This window comes from Gobius niger (assembly GCF_951799975.1).
Source record: "Gobius niger genome assembly, chromosome: 10".
NCBI lineage: Eukaryota > Metazoa > Chordata > Actinopteri > Gobiiformes > Gobiidae > Gobius > Gobius niger.
The window spans coordinates 28,843,739-28,865,009 of NC_136861.1; the positions used below are offsets into that span (position 1 = coordinate 28,843,739).

General features: G+C 42.7%; 1 protein-coding gene across 1 annotated transcript in view; it reads right to left on the reverse strand.

Moving 5' to 3' along the window:
• Positions 1 to 2,549: 2,549 nt before the first annotated feature.
• grin2aa (glutamate receptor, ionotropic, N-methyl D-aspartate 2A, a) overlaps positions 2,550 to 21,271 on the reverse strand; it is a 255,558-nt gene continuing 236,836 nt past the window's right edge. Inside the window, exons 12-15 of the mRNA XM_079564006.1 lie at positions 18,370 to 18,459; positions 17,431 to 17,528; positions 8,848 to 9,086; positions 2,550 to 6,431 (exon numbers count right to left, since the gene is read on the reverse strand). Coding sequence (XP_079420132.1) covers positions 4,497 to 6,431; positions 8,848 to 9,086; positions 17,431 to 17,528; positions 18,370 to 18,459 — 2,362 coding nt within the window. The 3' untranslated portion in view covers positions 2,550 to 4,496. The remainder of the gene's footprint in view (positions 6,432 to 8,847; positions 9,087 to 17,430; positions 17,529 to 18,369; positions 18,460 to 21,271) is intronic.

The following is a 21,271-nucleotide window of genomic DNA, read 5'->3' on the forward strand; positions in this document are numbered from 1 at the left end:
GTTGATGTATCCCAGTATGAATTTACAAGCCATGTATACAGGTGTCGTCTCTAAATATATTCAAAATAGTTCCTTAAAAGTCATTTTGAGGAAGTATTTGCTCTTTTTCTTTAAAAAAGCTCTATTCTTACAGCAAACCATAATGAAAAAGGTCTTGAATCTTTGGAGGGATAGCAGACTCAGAGTAGGTTTCTTCTTCTTTCTTCTTTTTTTTTGTGTGTGTTTGTTTTGTTTGACTTTTTTTTTGTCGTCTTTACAGTTGAAGTCTTGTCCACGCATGAAGGAGAGGGAGGAGAGAAGCGGAGCCGGTGATACCTTAATTCTCGCCTGCCATTGGAGGAAGAGCAAGGAAGCACCTGCAGCCGCAGCGCGCTCTGAACCCCCCCCATTGGTCCAAAACAAAAAACACCCCGGGCTTTACCGCAGCCAATGGGCGAGCCGCGCCGCGGTCAGTTCCTTGCGCTCTCCCCGTACACAGCAGCACCTTCCCCCCCAAGAAAACACAAATTAAAAAAAAAAAATGTGTGAAAACATGTGTTTTTCTCTCTCCGATATGTAAATACTCAGGTACAAAGTGATCATAACATTGAAATCAAAACCACCCGAAGAGAAATGAACAGAAAGACATTAAAGTAGTTACATCCGGGGTTTTTGCATGCCATCACTCGTTATTATCATGAATTAAAATACATTTTTTTTGCTATTAAAAAAGAGCAGGGTTGTCATCACAAGGGGCGTGTCGAGTGCGTCTGAACAGAAAACAGTACGTGACATGTCGCGTCGGATGAAACGGAACGGGCGGCGCTGTTGTTTTTGATGCTTTTTTTTCATTTTTTTTTTCACTTTTGTTTTGTACATGTGCATATTGTTCGGTCTGCGCCTCGCACAAGCAGCATGTGAGGATACATATGATACGAAAAAAACAGAACAAAAAACAGGAAGTCCACGCTGTCAATCCCAGTTTTGCAAAGAATGATATGTTGGTTTTAGTTATGGGGGTTTTGTCTTATACCACAGTGGCTAAAGCGGGATGGAAGTGGTCAGAAAGGGAGTCCCCCCATCCCCTCCCCAGTTTTTAATTTCTGAATCCTTTTCCCGTTTGATTTCATGGGACGTAATAGATCGACCCCCCACCCCCCCCCCCCCAAAAAAAAAAAAACCTGGAAGACCTTGGACTGGTAAACATTAACAGGAGGATTCTGCTTCCGCGGTCACTTATTTTCTCATGTTTTTTTTTTTCCTTTTATACAAAAAAAAAAAAAAGACCTGTGCCGCATGGTTTTATTTTGCTGATATGACTGAAGCCCCCCCCCCTCCCCTCCCGAAAAAAAAAACGAATAAATAAAATGCACAGAATCATCCTGAGGTATTTGAAGTGAACAAAACCGAACCAATCGTCGTAGTAAATATGCCGTTCACGTCGTTCCACGCGAAGAGAAAAAAAGGTTACAAAAATGTGGCACGTGGAATTATGTACATGTCGAAGTGAACGCTCGAAGAAACCGGAGACCTTAATGACGGCCAGCAACGTGATCAGTTTGACCCGTTTTGACGTAATAACAGGACAATAATGTGACGACACTGTTGAGCCGATAACGCAGTGTGATATTTTGCCGATAATGTATGAAGTTATTACGGGATTGGCCTCTCCTGGAGAAAAAGAAATAACGACTGCGGCCAATAATACATCGAAAACCGACTGTTTGTCTTGGAAATAATGTGGTTTGCTTCCTTTAATGCTGTCCTTGGAAAAACATACTTCATATATTCCTTTTTTTTCCGATACCATACTGATATCGCTTAACGGTACCCAGCCCTAGTCGCGACAAGCCCATTTAAGATTGCAATCCTTTCTCTGTTCCTCTGGCCGAAGCTGAACAGCACGGCCGCCATTGCTTTACATCACATGTGTGGGTGGCAGGTGTTTCTAAAAAGTGTCTATCTGTTCTCGATCTGTTCTCTTTGACACCGATCAGTTGCCTTTGGTTTCATAAGAGGTTTGAGAAGTTGTTATAAACCGAACTGTAGGGACAGAAGTGAGCCTAGTCCAGAAAGTCTTCAATGAAGGTTCTCGAGTCGTCTTCTGGACCCTGTAGTTGAAGTGCAGAACGATTCGCCTCTCATCCAAAAGGCTTCGTCAGCTAACTGAAGTTTAAGTTCAGCCCGCAGACTAGATATAGACCAGAGGGAGGAGTTTAGCTTGGCTCAGTCCCTCCCCTAATTAATGGCTAATCTCAGGTGATCACTGCTAATGTCCTGTCTATTGATCTGTCCTGGGCTGTTTCAGTCTCATTCGCACTAGCATTAGCATTAGCATGACCTAGCTCTCCAGGCCTGAAGGCTGTTGAACGGCGGGTACAGGTGAAATCTAAGTCCACCATTCCTGTTCATGGAGGGATTTTGTTTCTTCACTCAAATAAAGTAAGAGTAAGAGTCGTGAATCACCATCACTAGCTAGCATTAAGGTTCTAAGCATAAATAAATGAGTGGGGCAACCTTTGCTAAATTCACTCACTCAGGCGAAGATTTCGCTCCATCACCGCGGAGACCCCTGCTCTACGACAATGGCAACTTTGGTGATCTGTTCTGGCCAGAGGAACAGTGAAATGATTGAATTCTTAAACGGACTTAGCCCATGGCGTCGGAACCCGTCAAAACTATTTGAGCAAACTGCTAAAAACTGCACAAACCACATTATTTCCAAGAGAAACGGCCAGTTTTTGATAAATCATTACATTATTGACTGCAGTCCGAACATTGTTATTAAGGATTTTCTCCTTGAGAGGCCAATAAGGTAATAACCAGCCAATAACGTATTACATTATCTCCAAAAAGTGATCACGTTATCGGCTCAACAGTGTTATTACATTATCGGCTTATTACGTTTTCAAACTGGTCAAATTGATTACGTTAGTGGCCGTCATTACGCCAAACAAAATAATGGCTAACGCATGTGGAACGCTTAAGCATCGCCGCATTCAAATGGCGACACGAACGAGAGCTTTCTCAAGTAGATCCTCAGGAGGTCCCTGGTTGATTGTGGGTTGGTGGAAGTGGCTGCATTTGCATTATTCAAACACACATTTCACTTGTTTGATGCACAAAGAGTCAGCGAAAAAACAGACTGACATTTACCCAACAGCATCCGTATCTGGCATGTTTATGAAAAGAGCAAAAGCAGAAAGGACAAAAAGAGTCAGTGTGGATATACCCTGTTTGTCAGTATTAGGGAGGTCAGAAGATGCCAGCCTCCATCTGTTCGCAAACTCAAAAATGTAGTGGTCATTTTTTGCCTTGGTCGTCCCCTCTCTGCCCTTCCGCCGCTCTCCCTGTTCCGTGGAAGCAGGGGCCACGCACCGTGACACAGGTTTTACTAAGCACAAAGTTCAAGGGTCAGTGTTACGATTGTACAAGTATCCGCCCACGTCTTGCGCGTCAAAGTCCCTGTTCGAAACGTGAAAGTCTATATGTCTGTATTTCCACTCCTCCAACATTAATAAAAAATAAAAATCAATACATGCAAAATAATCTACTACCCCTGGTGGTCATTTTCAAAACGCTAGGCTTTTTCAAAGCACTGTGGGAAAGGTTTTAAACTAATGCTATTATGCTACCAAATAAGCAAACACTAAAATCCTACACATGGGGATCTGAATACCAGAATCCCGAATAAATAGTACAGTAGAATAGAATAAAAAAAGCAATACTGCAAATATTTTTCTATGCCAAGTGCTATCAATGAAATGCCCATCAGCCTGTGTCCTCTCATCTGTAAACTGTTTTAGTAGAAATCATTTACATTACTCCTGGCTCTTCATCGCTATCTGTCACTGGGCTTTCCTACGCCGATCCACACTCTGACAAATGGTTTGAAACTGCTTTAGACCAGCCCTCATCTCATTTGCCTGTGTCTTTCATGCTGCCAGAGTGTCAGTGGCCGTATTTGTCTGTGTAACAGTGACTAGTGCACTGTGACGCCCTAGCCCTCCTGGGACGCCCTTGTGTCTGGGCGCGACATCAAACGTGCCCATCTGGTTTCCCTGTCAGGGCTTTTACGCTCAGCCAGCCTGACAGCAGAGGTGGGACAGAGGGAGAGCGGGGCTCTCATTGCCCTCATTTCCCCACCTCCTCCACAATGACAAACTTTGCACTCGCTGGAACCTTCGGCCTTATCTGACACATTTAACACAATATGACAATCTATTTGCCCTTTCTAAATCCAGAGATTTAGCTTGACCTCTCTTACATCCCATTTGCTGTAAGCAAGCCGAGCCTCAGCCATGCATCCAAGCGGGTACACGGCAGAGAATGGACACAAATGATAACAACTGCAGTATATTGTAAAACCACCATGCCCTATGGCATGTATTTTTGGATTACGTCAGAGAAGAAGAAAAGTGTGGCTCTGGCATCCTTTAGTGGATAACATAGTAGATAAAATATAATACAAAGCCAGAGAGGAGTAAGGAGGAGAAAAGACATACTTCTTATATCAACTAAACATCTGACTCCAGACTGGGGACTTTTTTATACACCCGTCTATTGCTGAGCTGGGCTGAGTTTAGGACGCCACGTTGTGCGGGGTATGCACTAGTCTTATTGGCTGAGTAAGGCATTGCATGCTCCTTATTGTACATGTCATTGGCTATCCGCCCGTCCCGCGAACAGTATGAAGCATTGGACTTAACAGAGGAGCGGAGATTGTTCGCGTCAATGTGTGTTTGAATGGGGGCTGATGTGAGCATTGCTGCTGGGGAGGCTACTACCAGCTGTTTGTAAATATCAGAGGAGCTCCGCCCATGGACCAGTCTGCTGCTTGAGTCGTCCCTTAGTGAGTGGCTGAGGAAGGGGTTGTCAGAGCCATGGGTAGGGTAGAGGGACTTGCTCCTCTTGCTCTCCTCCAGGTTGTGGTTGAACATAGATTTGGGCCCTGTCCCGAACAGTCTGCCAGAGTAGGGGCGCATGCCGAAAAGATTGGCATAATGAGAGTCGGAGGCAGACTCCAAGAAGCGGTCCTTCTCCTTTAGGCTGACGCTGCGTGCGGGTCGTCCCATGTCCGAGTCCTTGGGCTTCTCCAGCATGATGTTGTCAAAGGAGTGCTGGCGACTCAGCCGTAAGCGGTTTCTCTTTTGGACATGTGGCCCATCGCTCTGGGGCCAGTACAGGCCAAACATCTCGTCCTGCTGTGGATGCTGCAGGTGCATGGTGGGACTAACCAGGGATTCAGCGAGGAGCTGGTCTTCACTGATGTCATACAGGTTTGCTGTGTGGAGGCAGGCTTCACAGCGATTATAGGGGGAGCGCGTAGCAGATCCTGATGAGGGATAGGATCCACCTGCTGGGTAGCTAGCTGTCATTTTAGACAAGCAAGCACGGCAGTGTGTCTGCTTGTATCTGTCAATAGTTTCATGTGGCGACAGAGACAGGTTTTTCTCCTTTAGGCTGTAGTGTTTAGAGTATGTTGGATCTGGTAACATGTCAGAGTCTGTGTGATGCAGAGGGGAAGAGTTCAGATGAATAATGGGCTGCTCACACTTTCTATAGTTATCACTATGGTCAGAATAGATCTCAGGATAGTCCAAGTCGTCAGCAGCAAGGCCTCTGCTCTCACGGTACTGAATAGGGTCTGAATGCAGGCTCATCTCTCGGTCAGATTCTATAGTGTAGATTTTCTCTCCTCCTGCACCTCTCCCACTTTGGTTAGTTCCACCGGTGACCTGCTTAGTTTTTAAGTAGGACAGCTCTACCTCACTGCAATCCCTTGGGTATTTTGACGACACGGATCTTTTTTTTAAGTTGTCCTTGGACTTCAGGTGCTTGTTGTTTTCTGGGTCCTTGTAGGAGGTGCCCCTGCTGGAGCAGTCGGAGATGTCCGAGTGGGCAGTCTCTTCAGGGAGGTACCGCTGTGTCTTCATGGACAGGCGAGGGTCAGGCATAAGCATGTCGGGCATGGGAGCAGGGCCAGGGGGGGCAGAGCGAAGTGTGTCAACCGACTTCTTCCACAGAGTCCGCGGCGGTTTAGCGTTAGTCTGCACTGCATCAGCACTCACCGCCACCTCCACGGAGTTGGGATTGGCATCGTTGAGGGTCAAGGGGTGCTGTCCTCCTTGGAATATGTAGTTGTTGAGGTGATCTTTGTGGCGGTTAGAGAGATAGGCCTGTATGTCCCCAGTGTCTCCATAGATCATGTCTTTGGGCGCGTAGCTACGGTTGTCGGCGTAGATAAAGTTCCCTTTCTCCGCCATCATGTCCATGATCATGGGACCAGCCGAGTGCATGAACTCTCGTTTGGGAGAGTTAGCCAGATTAGCCATGTTGGACATCTGTTTGGCTGACTTTATCAGCTTGAGCATCTTATCCTGGGGGCTGAAGTCCAGATCTGTCTTTTTCTTCATGTCGATATGAACACCATGGATACAACTCCAGATTCCCTGCATGAGGTAATGAATCAGTGGCATGAGGAAGGAAAAGTGGAAAAGGAAATGGGAAAATATGAGAAAAGGAAGTCAGACAAAAAGAAAAAGTGATGGACAAATAATGGACAAATAATAACATGTAGTTGTGACAGGGATGAAAGAGAGAAAAATAGTTGTTTACAGAGTGTTAGAAAGAAACTTGACATTACTGAATTATCTCAACACTGCTGAGAAGTTTGTCATTCCTTATAGATATAATTACTTCATCTATTTTATTCCAAGCTCCTCAATTCTCAACAGCCCTTTTCTTGTGTATCAGCCGCCACAATTATCCGTAAACCGCAAGCTACATTAAACCTCACTTTCCGAAATGGAGCCGAAGTGCCCCAATGCTTTTAGAAATGCGTGCCCATGTTCGGCGTTCCCGGGCACGACGGGTGAGATTGCTGACCTTTTACCACAATGGGAAAGAAGGGATTGATTTAACGCAGGGCTGCCGCGACTTCACCCCCAAATAAACGCCGGCGCATTTCGGGGATCTATTTTTGGCGTTATTGAAGCGCGCCTTGTGATCCCCTCGCTCTCGTCTCTTCTTTGTGCAGTGTTCCCCTTCCCTCAACTCCTGACTTCAGCACTACTTCTCAGGCTGTATGTGTGTGTACCGCGAGCTGGCTCTGCAGTCTTCTTCAATGGGGGAAAATAGCATCATTATGGGCCTGTCTGACCTCAATGATGCATTAGCCTCACGTACATGTGCAAAACTTGTAGATGAACACTGTGTTCTTACGGAAGTGAACGTTATACTAAATAACAGAGAGATTAGATCACTTTGTTAGCGTCATTGTAAGACATCGCTCACTAACTGGTTTACTGTACGCCTGAGAGTGATGGATCTACACACATTTTAAAACATGTTTTTTCCAATATACTGTATTCTCTCATCCATTACTCCACCACTGCTTTAATAAATGCTGAAATATGAGTATAGTGTGTGTATAAAGTGGTTCAACAGCCTATAAGTACAGAAACAACGGTGAATGCTAACCGTAATGCTAATGTTAGCTTCAAGCTACATGCCAACGCAAGCTTCAAGTGCCGTTTTTTCACTTTGGCTCGAAAGTTTAATGGGTCAAAACATCCACCTGATAGTTTAAAATTGAAGTGGAGCAACTGAAAATTCTGTAGTGGTGCCTATGGTAACTTGTCTTAGTTTTTGGTTAATATCTCAGCCATTACTGGGAGAATCTATATGAAACAAAAACTGCATCAAAGTTTATTGTCTCCTCTGTCAACATGAATAAACTAATGTCTAATTATTTTTTATGAAAGGTGTCCAAAAGTGGAGACAATATTCAGAAACATGGGCGTGATGTTGTCCAGTAGAAACAATATATCAGGTTTCTGAAACTAGCCACTATCACATAAAGATGAGGAAAAACTTCTCGACATTTTCGTTTTGAAGATTTCTTACAAAAACTGTATTCCTCCCATAGAATTTGTATCGGCCAATGCCCTCCACCCGGCATTATGACATCATCACAATCTAAAATGTGAACGCAGCCTATTGAATCCCATTACAAGCCTCCTTCTCCCTCAGTTAAGCCACGCCCCCTTATGACGGGTTGCAATTGGTACTAATAAATTAGGATCAGGTTGTCCGATAAAGTTTTTGAGCGGAGTCGTAGCGGCTCAGGACCTACACTCAGTCTAATCCATGGAAGGTGGAGGGATTCATCTAGGATTATTTTATTTTTAAAGCAGTACTAAGTAACTCTTCCCCCTAGAGGCCATAAGCGCAACTGCAGGTGTAGTAGCAAGTTACGATTTTTTATCTTATTAATTGTCTTGGAGAGTAAATGCGACGCTGACAGGAAAGGCGAAGGGAGAGAGGGTTACTGTGCATCCAATTATACAATGGAAACTCAAACCTGGCTGTAAATACTGTTTAAAGTGACGTTAGCCCGCAGTTAGCTTTGCCCGTTAGCATGTTAGCTTCTTCTTCGTGATTACATTAGTGTGTATTGCTTTCTCCGCACCGGGGGCAGTCAAGTTGCAAACATGGTTTTCTGTCCAGAGACACCCGGGGGAGATGAAAGACCCTCCAATCATCCCATAAACACTTGTATTACCCCCACAGGGACTACGAAAAGGATTTATTAAGGTAAACACGTTACTTAGTACTGCTTTAATCACATGTGTTGCTTGAGATCTGTGGTTCTCAAAAGTGGCCTTTGCAGACGGATTTAAAAGCTTCTGATAATAAGCTATAGATTTTTGCTAGAATCAACAGAAGTCCATGAGGAAGTAACACATTGTATACGTACTACAAGGGGTAATTTTTTTTGCAAGTTCAAACTAATACACAAATGTTGAACCACAGCTCACACACACAATTCTCTAACCGATGGCTTGGAGTGAGGTGTGGACTTACGCGGCTGATGGAGAAGAGGAGCCCCGGCCGCCCTGAGCAGACCCCGGTGAAGCAGTAGCGCAGCCTCCAGTAGAAGAGATGTTCTGAGATGAAGGTGATGAGGGACAGGCCCATCGCCGTCGCCAGCATGTAGAAGACGCCCGCCATGTTGTCCACGTCCAGCTGACTGGACATTACCTCGTTCTTCTCGTTGTGGCAGATACCCGTCAGCCATTGGGCCTCCAGTTCCTCCATTTCCCCTGGTGCACACGAGAAAAAGCGTCAAAACATGTTCCCACAGTTAGAGTAAGAAGCTCTCCGCTGTTTTCATTTGATAAAGGTAGCTCACTGGAGACAGAAAGACGGCGACTCCTGCTCTAATGAATTACGACACACTGGGCTAGTATAGTACAGGCTCTGAATTTTCCATCACAGTGGAGGTTTTCAAACGTGGCAGTTGGAGTGAGTTGTTAAAGTTGAAGACGTTTTTCCTTTTTCCTGAGAAGCTTCTGATTAAACTTGGAAGCAGTTTTTTTTTTTTATAACTCCCACGACCGCCATAGCTCCAACTCGTTCTAGTTTATGGGACATCAACATAGCAATCGTCTAAAAAACAAAACAAAATCCATCTCTAAACAGACTTGCTGGTTTCAGACATAATTTGTCAGTGAGTGAGGAGCAATGAATAGTTTATTTGGCAGATACACAGACCCCAGGAGGGAGTGCCGTCAGCCATGTGACTGATTGGTGAGAGTGATTTAAAATATCAACACCTAGCAGCCTGGGCATCGGTGATTATGAAGGAACGATGATGGAGCGGCGGAGGAGGCTAATATTCTGCTGCGTTGCTGATAAATGTTTGATCTTGTTCGCTGCTTTATTGCAAACACAAGCTACAGCAACTTCTTGTGTTGTGTCAATACCGCTAATGCTATAAAACTAGCGACGATGTTATGCCGCATTCCCGGGAAAACGCCTCCAAAATGCTGTTTTCTTTTCTTTCCTGGTGGCTGTTGAAGTAAATTACATTTCTCCGGCATCAGTGCGTCCCCAGCTCCTTTTTGCTGCCTGATGGACCAGAGAGATTGTTTCTTTAATGAAAGAAAAGGTAGAGAGCAACAAAGACCTTATCTCCTCTCATTCCTCACTTCCACAGCGCTGGCTCCCCTCCCTGACATTCGGTGCTTAGCTAATCCAATCTGTGTCATTCAGGCCCGGATCGCTCAGGCTGCTGCCGGTGGGGGAAGACAAATATCACGGCGGCGCCTGGAGAGATGACTTAGGAGGGATAGACTCACTGACGCAGGCTCAAGAATGATCGGGATGCTGCTGTTAAAAGGAGAGATTATGGGCAAAAAGGCTGGAGTAGATTTAAGTTGTATTAGTGAGGAACCATAGAAATAAAAAGGAGAAGCAGAGTTTGATCCTGCAGTCTATCCGGACAGTTAGCAAGATGGCTAGTCCGGGAAACTTTTCAGCGTTTGTTCGCCTGCTCAGTGTATTTTCCTATTGCCGTTAGCATTTAGCCATCAAACATCATAAAGCATGAATGTTCCAGATGTTTTCAACCCATCAACCACATTGTCAAAGCCTCGATAGAAATCATTAATGAAAGTACAGATCTTTTGAGATTTCACTTTAGAAAGGAATTAGCATAGCAAAGTGAGCTAAATGCTAACTGTGTTCCGTTAAGTTACTGCTCTTTGTGGGGTCAGATTCACATCCCGTGTTAAACCTCACATTATAATATGGTAATGATAGAGAAGCCACATAAATGATCTAAATATAAATACTGGGGGATAGAACTTTCAATTCAAACAGGCCAGGGTGTAACAGGCCAAATTACACCCGGGGGAATAAATTAGCCTAGGCTATTTTCACAATCTGAAGATGTTTAGATGGTTATTGTTAAAAAAATAACCACGAAACAACCATTAAGGAGAAGAAAGAAAAATGCATGACCGTTTTCAGAGATTTTGTGATAAAAAAATTAAAAAATGGTTGACATTGTTGACATTTGAAATGTGAACATGTAGCCTATGGGTAATAACATAATACAAGCCTAGCTAGTAATATTGCATCACATGTCAACTGTGTGTGCCTTCAATTACCATAATAACTATAAGCCATGGAAAGTGCAAATCCTCTGTTTGATGCTTGACATTCTTTTTGCATGTTTTTTTGTTTTGTTTTTATTGACGGCGCTAGCTAGTGATCTTCCCTCGATGGGCGGAGCTAACTGAGCCAAGTGTAAGTAAAATAACTTCATTAAAATACAATTTTAAATCAATCAGGTGACATTTGTGATAAGGCCCAGTGAAAGTGTCTTGCCCAAGGACACAACAACAGCCTGTACCTGCAGGAGCATGGATTTGAAATGCCAAGGACAACCCACTCTAGCACCCTAAGCTACTGTATAATTCTTGCTATATCACTTAACATAACTGTTATCATTGGGGGTATAATCTGGCCTGGGGGAGTATGAAATAGCCTGGGCAATATACCCCGGTATAAATCTAGCCTAGGCTAGAAAATGCCCGGGGTATAATATGGCCTGGGCCCCTTTAACTCTGGGTATAGTCCAGATCACTCTGGCCTGTTACACCAGGAACACTGGCTAACAGATGTAGGCATTTGTAGGCTAACACCGTTTCCATGAGTTCTATGGTTCCAGCCAACTGGTAACTGATACATTTCCGACCTGCCACTTTGAAAAATACCTTGGAACGACCGTCGAAGCGGTGATTACAACATGTGAAATCGGAAATGTCCAGTGAGCTCAGAGTTCGGATATGAGATGAAGTCAGCAATGGCGGCCCCCAGTGGAGAAGTGCAGCTAATGATAAAACTTGAACAAAACCACTGCATCAGTGAAGTGAACGTTACTTTTGGTCATAGCCTTCAACATAATGTTATTTAGCATGTTTTGAATGATATACTATTGATATTAGAAATATGTTATTAGCTAACTGTTGTAGCATTAGTCATTTTGTTTACACACAAGGCTCTGAGGTTGTAAGTCGTAATTTTCAAGTGGGAAAAATTACCAGGATTGCGCCATAAACTCTCTACACAAGCAAATTCAATATTTTCATTTTATCATAGGTGAAGTGGTTCTAATGAGGATAAAAACAATAACGTTTAACTGCAAAACAGAGGTGCTTTAGCTTAGGCAAATGACTGTTGAGATAAGATAGAGGGGATAAAGGGTTTATGGATGATGAAGAGGCTGCTAGTTTTTCATTTGAACAAGTTTCACTCCCTGAAGAGGTCATAAAAAACACAATATGAATGCTAAAACGGCTGCATGTATTTCAAAAGTCATAGAAAGACATGACAAATTCCGTTAAAAACCCAAGCGAGCGAGTTCTCTCAATACAGACGGTAGGAGAAGGTTAAAACGTGTATTTTTAGATAGGATTTTTACAGTCCCTTTTAGTTACAGCCAGGGAAAAGGGGAGCAGTGGGGGGGCAGCTGTGCCACTGAGCGCTGACTCTGACACAGAGGAAGACACTGAAATTCAAATCCTATTCTTTTCTACTCAGGGAACACGGCTCGGGCAAAAGGCCAGCTGTTTGGAAGCAATAGCTGGTTGGGCTGACTTTGTAACGTTCGACTGAGTTCTGACATGAGATAAAAAAAAACATTGTTTATGTGCACATTTTGTGGTGCAGTGGGATAGATATGGCATGATCATGGACACTGTCAACAAATGAAATGGAAGATTCAACATTTGACGTGCCTTTGCCGACTTGTTAAGATGTCTAATGTTTTAACAAGTAGTTCATAACTTTAGAGAACTTGACTTGTACATTCTATCTCAATTCATTCAGGGTACAGTATTTCAGTTCTTTATTCTTTCACAAATCGTATCAGCCATTATGCATCGCATTACGTGTATTGTATTGTGACAAAAGCAGTTTGAGCCCTAATGGAAACCATGGCAAACACATTGAATGGTTTTGATTGTAGAAGGTGATCATGTTTTTCAAATATTGTTGCATCAATTACCATATTTTCCTCAGTATAAGTCGCACCAGCCACCCCGGTGCACAGTTGACAAGCCTCTTCCGGCAGGACATTGTTCAAGCACCCATTTGGGAACTTGTTCCTCTGACTGTGGCCATCAAGCTTTTAGCCCGCTATTAGCTTTTTTTGTTGTCTTCATTGCAGTAAGCTTGACCTCTGCTTTCACCTGTCCCTCACAAGTTTCGCGCTTACTTCAAACTTTATTTCTGCTGCTCAAAAACAACAAACATGTGAAATCATATAATAATATATTTTGATATATAAGTCACACCTGAGTAGAAGTCGCACCCCCAGCCAAACTATGAAAAAAGGTGTGACTTGTAGTCCAGAAAATACGATATATAGTACAATTATATCAATAATACATATGAAAAAAATCCACAAATCATGATCCTGGTATACACATCCATCACCATCACTAAAGACCAGTTCAGTTAAAGGTGCATCATGTAACTTTCTAAGCGAGAATACAGATTTTGTGTTGTTGACGTTTTGTGACCCAGTGACTGTTCAATTGATCATACCTTTAAAACGACCAAGTTGATTTACTGTAATGGCCTTAATGCCAGCGTCAGTGTGCACTCTCCCGACAGCAGCACAGCTTTGATGACCATATCTCACCGGTTTTAGCTTCGCTCCATTGGCTCCCAGTCAAATAGCTCATTTCAAAATTCTTCCATTTAATTTTAAATGCCTGAATGGCCTCGCCCCCTCCTATCTGCCTGACCCCATTCATCCTTACACTCCCTCTCAGGCCAGCAGATCAGCTGCAACTGGTTGCTCTGAAAACCATGCGCAAACTTCTCTGTTCTCTGGCCCGCGGCTCTGGGACCAGCTGCCAACAGAGATTAGACTGGCCCAGTCTCTACCTGTTTCCAAATCTCTCCTAAAAACGCACCTCTTTTCGCAGGCATTTAACACAATACATCAATTTCACTGTTGGGCCTGTTCTTGTTTCTTACACTTTTACTGTAAATCTTATGTCTGTTTTGGTGTACAGTACTTACAGTAATGCACAGTTTTTAAAGTGCTTTACAAATAAAGTTGGTATGGTATGGTTCCTAGGTTTTAGGCCGCAGGTAGGCAATATCAGGCTCGGGGGCCAAATTTGACTCTCCGGCATAAAACCTTTGGCCCCCAAGAGAATTTTGAAGGAACATTTATTCACAAATCAGAGACCAAATACGTGAAAAATACTGTAAATATTTTCCCATTTCCCAGCAAAACACCGCATTAGGTCATATATTATGTGCAAAACTTATTTGTAGAAAAAAGGTGCTTTACTTTGGGCTACAATTGTGAGTTTTGGCTTTTGGCATTGTGGAAATGAAGAAAATCGGCCCTTGATGACACAAACTTGCCTACCCCTGGTTTAAGCGGATCAATTGTTATTATGGTGCCGGTAGGCTTTCTGGATGGAATGCGTAACAATGGAGATGGTTCCAGATAAGAGTGTTATAGAGGCCACCTTGAAAGAAAGCAATGGGTCACTGAAATACACACTATTATCTTTTTTTTCCTCCCAAATAAAAAAGTTACATAATGCACCATTAAAGGTGTCATCTACTGCTTCAACCAATGTTAAATAATAAGGCACATCTCTTTGTATTGGATATTAACACCTTTAGCATGAGAATACATCTGTCTACAATGACAAGACAGTGTCATATTCTAATAGCTTATTACCATGTTAACAAAGCTGAACAAACGCGTTCTGCCTTAATGTCATTTTTCGCCATAAGACCCCGTGTGCGCTCTGCAGCCCTCATAAGAGCCACTGTTGTGACACCGATGCTCTTTTAATCAACTCCAGTGCACTTAATGTGAGTGGCTGTGAGCGCCCGCATCAGCAAAACGCCCTCCATGTAAAATGCAAATGATTCTGTCACGGAGCCGTCTGACTTTTCCCTCCGCCGGTTCACTTTTGCGGTAACTTGTTTACGTAAGAAGTTACTGTAATGTGAGGATGATTCAGAGAGGGGTAATGCCACCGCGCACAAATCCGGCTGCGGCAGTGGGGGAATATATTAGAATAACTTACACACACTGGCCTGTGTTTAGAGGCGGCTTTTGTGTCCGGAATAACATCAAAGTGCTGTTTATGCTTTGTGTTGTCAGTGGGCCGTGCGGAGGGGGGAGAGGGTGTTTAAAACATGAGAAGGAATTACAGAGTCGGCAGAAGAAACGAGGTAACCTTTCGCCTTCATGTGTGCCGTGTGGGATTTGTATTAGAGCCTACCAAGCTGACCGTGTGAGTTCGGGAAGTATGCATGCCCCTCTGTGTTTCCCTTTGTGAGGGTGATCCTGAGGAATGATAGTACGGAAAGTGCTCCAATATTCTTATTCTTTGCCGGTTATTTCCACTTCCTTGTTGCATGACGGTATGGCTCTGAAACATGCCTATAAACCAATCTCTGTAAAGTTCAGTTTGGACCACAGCTAACAATATAAACCTCATGAGCATCCCCTTTCATTGTTTCAAAACAGGGGCTTCAAATGAACACTTTCTGAACCCACATACATGTAGTAATCAGAATAAAAAAGTGGTACATACAGTATGATAAGGCTATTTTACTGTGCGCTGCAAGAACCAAGAAAATGCAGTACTTTTGCTTTTTCACTTTTACCTAGAGATGTGTGCAGTGCAGGACAGGCGTATGAGCTGCAACACAGACGAGTGTCCCGCCCAATGGCTGCTGGCTGCTCTGCTTTGTGACGACGACACTAGAGGCCACCATTGCTGTAGTACCTCTATAAAGCCGCAAGTCCCCCATTGAAAAGCATTGCACTTTAGACATGTTAAAAACAACTTTAAAGCCAGGTTTCTAATTTTCTTTCTAACTTTCTACAGCTAGATATTCCTTCTGTGATAATGCTGGGTTAGTTACAATTAAAGAAACCAGGCTGGTTTTGGTAGATCCCGCCCTTATGCCCTTTTTAGGAACATGCTTCGTCAGAGGTGGGGAAGGGGAGTCTGTAAATCTGCCATGATTTCCCCCTTGAACTTTGTTATTTTGGCAAACGGGGAGGAGTGAATAATGACGGTCTATTAATAATATGTCTATGGTCCCGCTTCTTTGCTGTTTCATTCTCATACAAACATGGCGCTGCATTTTACATACTTTTACGCACTAAATGGACGCCATCAAACTACTTTTTTTGCCCACTGAAATAAAAAACTGTTCTGAGAGGAAGAGCATGAAGTGATTGTCCTGGTGTAGCGCCTGTAGGCCTCACCGTGCTTTAGAAACGTGAAAAATACCCCCGCAGCACCCCCCCATGCAGCAGTCCTAGTTGGAAAAAGGGCTGAGCTGCGAGCCTGGCACGAGCCAGACTGATCCTCCATGTTAAGAGATACATGGGGAATCTGCAATTGTGTGCATTTGAATTTCGCTGACTGCGGCAAAATCAAGACGAGCCAATCATAGCACGGGAGGCGGGAGATTATAATGCGCCATCTTCCGCGCTAGGATTTCCTATAAAACACACCAGTGCTCCTCCCTGTGCTCCTCCTGAAGATGGCAGCCGCGACACAGCGATCTTTTATCAGTGCCCTTTCTGTTTAAAAATGAGCTGGACTTGTCCTTAAATCCACAGCAAGAAGCTGCTCTGAGGGCTTTCACCTGCATGCCCTGACTGTCTGTGGACGACAAACAATCATGGCAGAGGATGTAAACACAAAGCATAGGTCGCTTTGCGTTTGATTGGTTCTCTCTCGTTCAAGCGGCAATCGTTAGCCCCGCCTCAAGTCTCGATTTGGAAATTGCGAACTTTTACCACAATACCAGACTTATATATGTATGTATGTCTTTATATGTATTCATAAATACATAAAAAAGTCAGTCTGGCTTTATGCCAGGCTACTGAACTATGGGACAACTCATGATATCTCGGCCCGAATTTTGTCCTTTCATAGCTCCCAGGCTTTGGAACAGATTATCCCAAAGCCTGAGGCTTATTGCACAGTACTTCTAAATCTAAAACTTTTTAATCTTATTCACCTTAATCCGCCCCGCCCACTTTTGCCACTTTTTGTGTCACTTCCGTTGTACAAACACTTCCGGTCGAGCGCAAAGCCCATTTAAACGGAGAACGAGGGAAAATATTCTCCGCTCAAATCTGATGTTTAGTCGATTGTGTAAAAACATGTCAACACTGCACCGTTTCTCTGCGTGGCCGAAAAACGGCTTTGTTTTCGTGTAGTGACTGATTTTATTTGGACTTCTCCAGTCCCATGTTAACAGATAGGAGAAAAGGGGCGGGCACAATTCATGGCGGTACCCACGCGAGCTTCTGGAGTAAGGTGAATATACATATATGTTCTCTTATTATCACTCTTCCCTCTGTGCTGTGGTCTTGAAATGTGTCCATGTCCTTGTATTTTGTCCCACAAACCGTGTGAAACGCTGTCCATGGAGCTGTCCATGGGCATGAAAAGTGCTATATACGTAAATAAACTTGAACTTGAACTTTCAATGACAGACCAGAAAGGCGATGACACAAACTCCCCCATGCACTCACAGAACGCAAAAGGAGAGGACATGTCCAGGAAAATACGGCGGCATGTCTCTTACCGTCGCCGATGATGGCCAGGATAGCCAGATCCACCTGTCGTTTCCAGTAGGAGCCTTTCTGCAGAGCGATGCCATATCCGGTGGTAGCAAAGATGTAGCTAAGAAAAAAGCAAATATGTTAACCTTTATCAAAAAGGCAACGTCCGTGCGGATTAGAATGTGTGGGCCTAGGGAAATATCCTACATTAAAAAGCTAAACTCTCCAAAATTACAAAAAATTACCCCATCTTTCTCTCACCAGATAATGTCTACTTACACACAAGATAATTAGTATTCCCAAAAGCTTAAACAGTACAGTGCTGATTAGAAAAAACAGAACAAAGAACAAACATTTTCTTGAAATACGTATATTTGCCCGTGATTTGAATAGTTAAGCAAAAACGATCTGCCAATAGAAAGAGAAAAAAGAACATCCTCTTGCCCTTAAAATAACAAAATGAATCTCATTTTACTTGAAATAATCGTATTTTAAGTGCAAAAAGACCTATTCCATTGGCAGATTTTTCACTTGGCAAGTCAGCATTACTCAAATTAAGGTCAAATATGCTACAAACCCATTCACTTTAACTAACCATAAACATCCCTTGAGTGTGGACACATACACATTCACTTCAACACACCTTTTGAGTTGGAAAATGTACAGCAAGAGTTCCACACATGCAACACAGTGCTGAAAGTACGGAATGTCAGAGATATGAAGAAATTATAACCACTGAAATGCTATATTACACAAAACATGACACATTTACATACACAGATTCATTTTATACAATGTAACAGTTGTTTATGCTTCATTCCAATATTGGCTTATATAAAAGGGGGGAAATGTTGCTATGGGTTGGTTGTCGTTTGTAGTCTAGTTGATCCATCTGGAATCACTGGTCTGTATTTTGACACTATCAAAAGTGTAATATGCAAGTTTACGACAAAGTACTTTACCCGCTACCAATGGTGACCAGCTTACAGCCCTCGTCTCTGCCCGCCATGTAGTTGAGCACTGCAGCATCGTATATGAACGCATCCAGTTTTCTGAAGAGGAAAGAAAAAAGAATGAATGAGAGGGGGAAAAAAAAACGTGGACGGAAGGCGGGGAACCAGACGAAGACGGTGTGTCAGTGTGTGTGAGTGTGTGTGTGGGCTATCAGATGTTTATAGAGTGAGCCAAGTACACAGGAGGAGACAAAAGACTGCGGTGTTGTGTGGATCAATTTGAAAGTGGTAAATCATCCCTAATAGGAGCGGCATTCGAGCGAAACCGAACGCGGGCAGGGGCGCAGCGGGGAGTGGCCACGGTTCGATACGGCACGCTTCGCTGCCAACGGGCCCCCGGAGACGCCGGGGGCACGTCGAGCAAAGTTAGTAAACATTTAAGCAGTCTCGAAGCGCTTTCCGACGCGGCCTGCGTTCAGCAAACAAACAAGTGGAGGAGGGAGCCTCACTGAAAGGGGCAGAGGTGAGTAGTATGTTAGGGTATATTTTCAAAGTAATGCTCAGAAAGAAAGAAAAAACATAGTGGGCATTGAAGTAATCCAACAGGCAAACATAATATTGCAATAGGCTCTGTGCACTGATTGTTTTTGGCTAACTTCCTGTTTGCCAGTGGAGGGTAAAAACTACTTCCTGTCCACGTTTAAACACAAATTATAAATCAAAAAAGATAATATAAAGAACAGAAGAAAACTTAAATAAACATCAAGCCAAGTGTGTTTCATAAAAATGTGTTCAGATTGTGGCGCTGTTTTAACTTCTGTTAGCGTCAACTTAATGTTAGCCTTTAGCTTCAAAACTAAACCACTAACAGTTATAAACACAGAAGTCTCCTTCAACGACGTATTAAGTTTTTAACATTTTGAAGGGGACATCCAACAGCTGCATGTTTTCTGTCACGTACGGTTTAAATGTTTATGCTAGTGCTAATATTAATGCTAACTCAGAAGTGGGTAATATTTTGGGGTATATATGTTTTCAAAATAATTCTCAAAAAAGATAATTTCAAGGTGGTCAGTGAAGTAATCCAACAAGCAAACATAATATTGCAATAGGCTCTGTGCACTGATTGTTTTTGGCTAACTTCCTGTTGGCCAGTGGAGGGTAAAGACTACTTCCTGTCCACGTTGAAACATAAATTAAAAAAATAAAAATAAAAACAAAAGTAAAAAAAGAACAGAAGAAAACTTAAATAAACATCAAGCCAAGTGTGTTTCATAAAAATGTGTTCAGATTGTGGCGCTGTTTTAACTTCTGTTATCGTCAACTTAACGTTAGCCTTTAGCTTCAAAACTAAAACGCTAACAGCTATAAACACAGAAGTCTCCTCCAGTGACGTATTAAGTTTTTACCATTTTTAAGGGGTTATCCAACAGCTGCATGATTTCTGTCACGCACGGTTTAAATGTTTATGCTAATGCTAATATTAATGCTAGCTCAGAGGTGGGTAATAGTTTGGGGTATATATGTTTTCAAAATAATTCTCAAAAAGATTAGTGGTAAGTGAAGTAATCCAACAGGCAAGCATAATATCGCAATAGGCTCTGTGCACTGATTGTTTTACGCTAACTTCCTGTTGGCCAGTGGAGGGTAAAGACTACTTCCTGTCCACGTTTTGACATAAATTAAAAATCAAATAAGATTTTAAAAAACATAACAAAAGTAAAATAAAAGTCAAGCCAAGTGTGTTTCATAATAACACACTACACATAATCATAAATTAGTTCAGATTGCGGTGCTGTTTTAACTTCTATTAGCGTCAACTTAACGTTAGCCTTTAGCTTCAAGACTAAAACACTAAAAGTAAAAAACACAGAAGTCTCCTCCAGCGACGTATTAAGTTTTTAACATTTTGAAGGGGTTATCCAACAGCTGCATGTTTTCTGTCACATACAGTCTAAATGTTTATGCTAATGGTAATATTAATGCTAACTCAGAAGTGGGTAATATTTTGGGGTATACATGTTTTCAAAATAATTCTCAAAAAGATTAGTTAAAGGTGGTGACTACTTCCTGTCCACGTTGAAACATAAATTAAAAATCAAACAAGATTTTAAAAAAACAGAGCAAAAGTAAAATAAAAGTCAAGCCAAGTGTGTTTCATAATAAAAAAAACACAATCATAAATTAGTTCAGATTGTGGTGCTGTTTTAATATTGGCTAGCGTCAAATTAACGTTAGCCTTTAGCTTCGAGACTAAAACACTAACAGTAATAAACACAGAAGTCTCCTCCAGTGACGTATTAAGTTTTTAACATGTTGTAAGGGTTATCCAACAGCTGCATGTTTATACCAATGCTGATAGGAACAAAACACAGAGAGGAAACGGTTGTTGCACAGGGAAGTTAGTATCATGTTACTGGGCAACATTCCATGCACGGAGCCTATATTAATGACAAAGATGTGACACAGGAAACACAACCTTTATTTTTTATTCATACAATATATGGAAAAGTCAAGTTTGTGTAATCCTGTTTACTGTGGTTGATTCTTCTTCAACCACATGACGAGACCCGATCTGTATTTCCTGGATTCTTTTGCGTAATAAGTATAATCTGCATTTATCGCGGTGCAGTTGATTTGTTAGCATGCCATTTGCTAATGAATAACTAATGTTAATTCTCTCGGCTTCCAGCAGAGGGCACTCTCAGCTGGCAAGATCTTAAAGGGTAAGTCCACTTTAAATTACACTTGTGAAGTGCAAAAGTATTTGATTACTACCCGTCACTGAGAGGGGGAGTGACATTTTCATTGCAACCGATGCCGTTTCTCTCGTAGTCGCGCAGACACAGATATAAGCGGCGCATACAGGCCTCTTTAATAGCACGGTGTCAGCCTGGCATTTACAGAATGT